Raw genomic sequence first — 7,500 nt, 5'->3', positions numbered from 1 at the left:
ATCTCTCTTTAGAAGTTGAATCATGTGTAGGCTCCATGACGTGCACACACACACACACACACACACACACACACACACACACACACACACACACACACACACACACACACACACACACACACACACACACACACATACACACACACACGTTGACGGATGATGGCGTAGCCTCAACATGCACACAAATACACACGTGTGCATATTTAACTATGTGCTTTGCGACGTCCTCTGTCCTCACACCTGCCAAACACTAGCTCCCTCACACACACACACACACACACACACACACACACACACACAGACACACACACACACACACACACACACACACACACACACACACACACACACACACACACACACACCAATGTGGCGGTGTGTCTTAGACCTCTGTGGTTTCCATGTCAATTTCTTGGTGGTGTGTCACTGCTGACTGCTTGTCTGCTGTGGTGAGAGCACTGTAGCAGAAGAATCAAGATGTCTGTCTGATGTGTGTGGTGAGCTACAGGCTCATGGGGGACTTTTAACAGTGAAAAGCACTTTATAAATGTGTGCAAGGATTCCCAAACCAGCAGGGCAGGTGCGCCCATGTTGATATCATACATTATATACCACTGGCAGCATTAGGGGCATGCACGCACACACACACACACACACACACACACACACACACACACACACACACACACACACACACACACACACACACACACACACACACACACACACACACACACACACACACACATGCGAAACAAGCTACCAGACAGGGTTGTCACTGGTTGGGGGTGGAGGAGAGGGGGGCAGAGTGCTTGAGGCTGTTGTTAACTGCTTTTAGAGACGCTTAAAGTTCAATGAGAGAAGAGATCTTGTTGAACTGTGAACTTTTTATTTTGGTCGTGTTGATTGGGCTGAGGGATAAACAGAAGTGAGGGGGAGCACCCACCTGATGGAATCCAAGGTAGTCCACGATGGTGGAGGAGGCGTAGAACACCATCCCATCACTGCTGACGACCAACGCAAAGCCTGTCAGCGACTAGAGAGAGAGAGAGAGAGAGAGAGAGAGAGAGAGAGAGAGAGAGAGAGAGAGAGAGAGAGAGAGAGAGAGAGAGAGAGAGAGAGAGAGAGAGAGAGAGAGACAGCGCGCGAGAGAGAGAGAGATGGAGAGATGGAGGAAGAGAACAAATGAGAGAGATGTTTCATTAACGTCTCATATTTACATATACTGATTTGAAGAAACAGAAGTAGATTCAATAAACACAAAAAATCGCTGTTGTGGTCGTCACTATGGGTATTGCTTTGAGGAAGCGGTAAGAAACATCCATTCTCTTAAAAGAGGAACTATTAAGAGCTGGAGGGTGCTTTCTTCACCCTGATGGCAACTATTGCTGCTCATTCATTGTACCACAGGTCATTCAATGTTTTGCAAGTTGAACGTTTGCAAATAGAAGCACAATTGTTTGTGATGCAAAACATTACTTTGTTCAGAGAGGTTTAAGGGTTTTTAGTTAACAAAAACACACACATTCACACCAGCACAGACACACACACCAATGTTCCTCACACACAGGCCGAACCAGCACAGGATGCTTTAGGGCTAAACACAGATGTACATTTATGTGCTCTACATCTATGTGTTTGAGTCAAATGAGCAGTGCGAACGGGCGCCCGCTGCAGGAAGACAGGATGAGACACAACAGAGTCAATGACTAGGGAGAGAACAGAGGAGACAAGAGGAGATATCCCGGAAGAAAAACGTGGGAAAACGGGTGTAGTAATGCGTGAGCGAGAGATCACCCTGTGTGTGTGTGTGTGTGTGTGTGTGTGTGTGTGTGTGTGTGTGTGTGTGTGTGTGTGTGTGTGTGTGTGTGTGTGAGAGAGCATGTGTGTGCACACGCATGTTCATGCACGCACACTGGTGCGATAGCGTGACAAGCAGGGTGTTACTTGACTTGCGTGACTGCTACTGCCAGAGTCTGTCATCTCTTGTTAAATAAGAGACTCTGCAGGTCTGCCCTGGTCTGTGTGTGTGTGTGTGGTGAGGGGGGGGGGGGGGGGGGGGGGGGGGGGGGGGGGGGGGGGGGGGGGGGGGGGGGGGGGGGTTGAAGGGGGTAGGTGGTGTTATGTCAGCACAGCATCCAAATATATACCCATACCATCTCTCTCTCTCTCTCTCTCTCTCTCTCTCTCTCTCTCTCTCTCTCTCTCTCTCTCTCTCTCTCTCCCTCTCCCTCTCCCCCTCTCTCTCTCTCTCTCTCTCTCTCTCTCTCTCTCTCTCTCTCTCTCTCTCTCTCTCTCTCTCTCTCTCTCCCTCTCTCTCTCTCTGTGTTTGCCGGGCCCTCTTCATGCTGGGGAGCGGATGGACACTGATACCCTGGTAGTCTGTGAGCTGAGTGCTGTAGACAGCGGCGGTTGGATCTCCTGCAGGGTATGGTCAAGGGAATTCACCTTTTTCTACTATAGACACAATAGGCTCTGCTTTTTTTTTTCAGAGGAATGGTTGACCCAGGGTAACAACACTGGGGAGCTCCTTTCATACCACAACCATCCAGAAAGCAGGGAGAAAACTATAAAATATATATATATATCTATATTTATATAGATATATATATATTGTAAAGACAGCAGGCACAGTTTGAGTCAGAGTTAAAGTAGTGCTTGATCAGTACTATATATCAAGAGTCGTAAGTAATGACGCCAAAACAAACACAGACACAGTGCGTGTCACCAAAATTTGGTCTGCAGTGACTCAATCAAATCCCCCAAGCCAAAGAGTAAAAAGGAGAAGAGAAAAAACCCTCAACACCAAGACTGAAAACAAGACTGAGGTGAGGAGAAGAAACACGCATATAACACATGCTTTGTATATTTCCACTAAACACCGCCCTGTTATTCAGATCTTATTCTGCTGTGTTTCCCGGCCTTCCGATCGGCATTCCAATATTCCCAGTTGCCTGGATTCTGGCGGGGGTTAGGTAATGGAAACATGCACCTGCTGCTGACCCACTCTGGCCCCAGATATCTCCCCCCTCCTCTCTCTCTCTCTCTCTCTCTCTCTCTCTCTCTCTCTCTCTCTCTCTCTCTCTCTCTCTCTCTCTCTCTCTCTCTCTCTCTCTCTCTCTCTCTCTCTCTCTCTCTCTCTCTCTCTCTCTCTCTCTCTCTCTCTCTCTCTCTCTCTCTCTCTCTCTCCCTGAATGCCCGGTAACGAGGCCCACGGCTCCTATAACCGCTGGGGCGAGGGCAGGGACTCGAACCAGCGGCCCTTAAGAGGCCCTTTGCACGCAGGGCCTTAAAATACACTCTGGAACAAGTGCTAACGGACGGGGGGAGGTTGGCAGAGAGACAGAGAGAGAGTAGGAGAGAGAGTCAGGGAGAGAGAGGTGAGAAACAGAAGGGGAGAAGTACAGAAAGAGAGAGGGAGAGAGGGAATGGGAGGGGGAGAAAGAGGGGGGAAAGAGAAAGGAAGAGGGGAAAGAAGGGACAAATAGTGGGGGATAAGGGGAGAGATTAAGAGAGAGGGGGAGAATTTGAGAAAGAGAGAGATAGAGGGAGAGAGAGGGAGAGAGACATCCATGGAAAGAGAGAGAGAGAGAGAGAGAGAGAGAGAGAGAGAGAGAGAGAGAGAGAGAGAGAGAGAGAGAGAGAGAGAGAGAGAGAGAGAGAGAGAGGGACAGAGAGAGAGGAGAAATAGAGAGGGGAGAGAGAGAGAGAGGGAGAGAGAGGAGAAATAGAGAGAGAGAGAGAGAGCCATGCTGATGTCCCTGTTCTTCAAAGGGTTCTGTGCTTTTGTTTTCCTACGTTCAGGTTAAGCCGTGCTGGCGCACACACACACACACACACACACACACACACAGACACAGACACAGACACAGACACACACACACACACACACACACACACACACACACACACACACACACACACACACACACACACTTTTGGAGTCCCCCGTATTTATACCAAACAACAACACATCTCTCCGCCATGGCTGCATGTAAACACACCCATGCTAAATATACACACACTAATAACAAAGCGCACATACCCACACTTAACCCTTGCATACACCTCTCTTACCTGACCCCCCCCCCCCCCCAGATAAACACACACGTCTGCACAATTGCCCTCTCCGGGGAGGCCATGACCATAACAAGCCATATGCAGTTTTCTGCAGAGAGGGAGGGGGTCATGGGGGTGGGGAGCTTGTGAAGTCACGCAAAGGGAGACGGCAAATGGCCACGCTCAATCCAGCCCTTTGTTTGGGGGTCCCCTGAGACCCCCCCACACATTAACACAAGCATCACCGAGCCACCTCCACGCTGCTGTCTGTGGGTGTGTGTGTGTGAGTGTGGGTTTGTAAAGAGAGAGAGAGAGAGAGAGAGAGAGAGAGAGAGAGAGAGAGAGAGAGAGAGAGAGAGAGAGAGAGAGAGAGAGACGAGTCTGTGTGAGCAATCATGTGTTTGTATGTTTTTTTTGATAGTGTTGGAGAGAGCAACCTTCCGTGTGTGTGCGTGTGTGTGTCTGTGTCTGTGTGTGTGTGTGCGTGTGTGTGTGCGTGTGCGCGTGCGTGCACGCGTGTGTGTGTGTGTGTTGACAAACATCCTTTAGCATGTTGAGTGTGCAAAAGTGATCCAATGCATGCAGAGGCCCCCTCCCATGCCAGCCTGCAGGGCCAGGTTTATTCCCCACTCCTCAGACACCAGGCCTCACTGTCATGTTGTCTCTTTATTGGAGGTGTTGACCACGGGGCGACCACTGACATACTAAAGGGGCCTCTGTAACCATATAAGTACACGTTGCCTGATATATATGCAGCCCACTACATCCTCTGAAGTAAAACCAATGATGCATTGGGCATCATTGGTGCACTTACTGTGGCCACTGATCCACCACCAGCCTTTCTAACACCAACACAGACACAAACTCTGATTGGCTGCCGACACCATCACCACCATGCAACTCTGCAAATCACACCACATAGTGGCCTTCCAAAGCGGGCACCAGCACCGCACGCTAACAACACAGCAAAAGGGGTTTTACTTACATCCAGTAGGAGGCCGCTCTCGGTGGTGGAGGGGCCCAGGGGAAGGGGCCCTTTGCTGGGCTCCGGGACGGAGGCGGCCGGGCTGATGCTGTTCTTCCTGGGCGGTTTCTCTGGATTCGCTAGAGGGACAGAGAGTAGGAGAACATGAGTGGGAAGGCCCTCAGACGATAACAATACAGTCATCAGTATCCGGGCGGAATTCATCATCACCATGAACGTAAATGTGACGCTACGTGTCAGTCTTCCACAAAGAACACGACACCAGCAACTAATGACTCATGTCTAGTGTATATACATTGAAAAAAATCGAAAAAATGTACTCATAAGTGTAGTAAAAACATCTAAAAACAAGTTCACCCCGCTGGGACGTAGGAGGAGAAGGGAGAAAGACATGTGGCGGACACATTAGCGATGTCTGGCACGCTCCTCGGACCTAAAGCCAGGTATTAGGGCTGCGCGGCGAGACTGGCTATAGCTGCGCAAAACATGCTGGGGTTTTCCAGACTTTACTGGATCGCCCTCACACGACATGCCGATCTCCCCCTCTCCCTCCGTGGTATTCCTTACGTTTGTTTAAGAGGAAAAAAATCATTCCATGTTTGCTGATAGGCCCCCGGCGAGATGATGATTCCCCGGATAACTGAAGACACGTGACGATGACAGACGTGAACACGTTAAGGGTCTGCGACCCTCCAAAGTGTTTTTCCCAGTGTGACCTTTTCAAGACAAACCGTTCATGTCAGGCCTAAGTAGACAGCACACAACCAGGGTGGCATCGGGGTTAAGGAGCCCCCCCCATCCACACCCACCTCCCCCCTACCCTCCCTTTCTTAGCACCCCAAGCCCTAATCTTGTGACATCACACGTCGGAGGCACCATACGGGCAGGCGGACAAAAGACACTCTGAGTGCTCTGCGTGTCCACGACTGCATCAGGTCTATTGTGGCGCCGTGTCTTACCTAACTTATCTACCCTCTGAACACCGAGACGTATCAATATATATAAACGGTACCAAGCTCGTGCTCAAGCAGCCGTTCCTCTCACGCTCCTTTTTTTTCTGTTTCAGGTTGTTGTTACGGTGGCTGCTTCGTGCCATACACACGCAGACACACACGCAGCCCCCCAAAAAAAAAAGAAAAGCACTCACGTGAAAACAAAGTATTACACCGTTCAAGAAAGTAGGAAGTAAGTAGTAAATAAGTAAATACACGACACATGGGCTGCGTGTTGTCTCCCCGGAGCTCCCCCTGATGCCAGTGTGTGTTTGCATACAATTAGCCTACATAAGTATGTGGCGTGCAGAGTCACTCGCCATCACATGGCCTGGGAGCGCCTGTGACGTGTACATTGCATGTTGAAGGCATGTTTGCGTGCTCCTACCATGGAAATGCAGTGTGTCTGTGTGTGTGTGTGTGTGTATGTGGTGTGTGTGTGTGGTGTGTGTGTGTGTGTTGGTGGGGTTATACATCCCCCCATCGTCAGATCAGCCTCTCTGTGATGTCACTCAGTGTGGCAGGCCCAGATTAGTCACGCACATGCATACACATGCATCAACGCACTAGAAAGATAGTGTGCATCTATCTGTCACCATCTATGTTTCTATCTTACAATCATCTTTCTACCTTTGATTAGCTATATCCATCACCATCTATATTTCTATTTTTCTGGCCATCATTTTTCTACCTTTGATTAAGTATCACCTTCTATATATATATATATATATATATATATATATATATATATATATAATATATATATATATATATATATATATATATATATATATATTTCTATGTATCATCTATCTACCTTTGATTATTTATATCTATCACCATCTATGTTTCGATACTTCTATCTTACTATCATCTATCTGCAATGAATTATCTATATCTATCACCATATATAGTTCTATCTATAATCAATCTAAATTGATTACCTCTATCCCTTTTTCTATCTTTCTATCTATCATCTATCAAACTGTGATTATCCAGTCGGTAACCCCATTCTCCAGTCCTGATGTACTCTGATTTTACCTTGCTTCACCATCTTTAATCATCCCTTGGCCCCCCCGCCCCTCGATCCCCCCCCCCCCCCCCTCTTATTCTCCCCCTTCCCCTGCAGAACAAGAGGGTGACAGATTCCGTGTCTGGCGACAGAACCCCTCCCTTCAACTTAGCGCTGGGCTGGTGACATGCGAGGCCTGTCTGGCCAGAACTCTGCTCCCCAAACAACAGCTGCTGGCTCATTCTTCCTAGCAAATTAACCGTACGGCCGTAGCTTACACCTCACCCTAAAAATACATGCGCACACACAAACCCAGACAAACATGGGGGGGGGGGGGGGTAAGCCTTTTAGGATTGCACTTTCAAAATAAATCTAAAGCCTGGTTCTGCCGGTGGAAGAATGGGTCAGTGTGTTGACAGACCCGAGACAGTGCTCCACGAGTGCATGTCTCC

The 7,500-nt window shown here is 48.8% G+C and overlaps 1 protein-coding gene across 1 annotated transcript in view; it reads right to left on the bottom strand.

The window, feature by feature from the left end:
• The window catches only part of ahrra (aryl-hydrocarbon receptor repressor a), a 46,049-nt gene that overhangs the window by 7,663 nt on the left and 30,886 nt on the right, over positions 1 to 7,500 (bottom strand). Inside the window, exons 4-5 of the mRNA XM_030349295.1 lie at positions 5,045 to 5,163; positions 947 to 1,036 (exon numbers count right to left, since the gene is read on the bottom strand). Coding sequence (XP_030205155.1) covers positions 947 to 1,036; positions 5,045 to 5,163 — 209 coding nt within the window. The remainder of the gene's footprint in view (positions 1 to 946; positions 1,037 to 5,044; positions 5,164 to 7,500) is intronic.

The sequence above is a fragment of the Gadus morhua genome, chromosome 23, assembly GCF_902167405.1.
Source record: "Gadus morhua chromosome 23, gadMor3.0, whole genome shotgun sequence".
Classification (NCBI taxonomy): Eukaryota; Metazoa; Chordata; class Actinopteri; order Gadiformes; family Gadidae; genus Gadus; species Gadus morhua.
The sequence above is the reverse complement of the archived record's forward strand: the minus strand, read 5'-3'. Positions and strand labels throughout refer to the sequence as shown.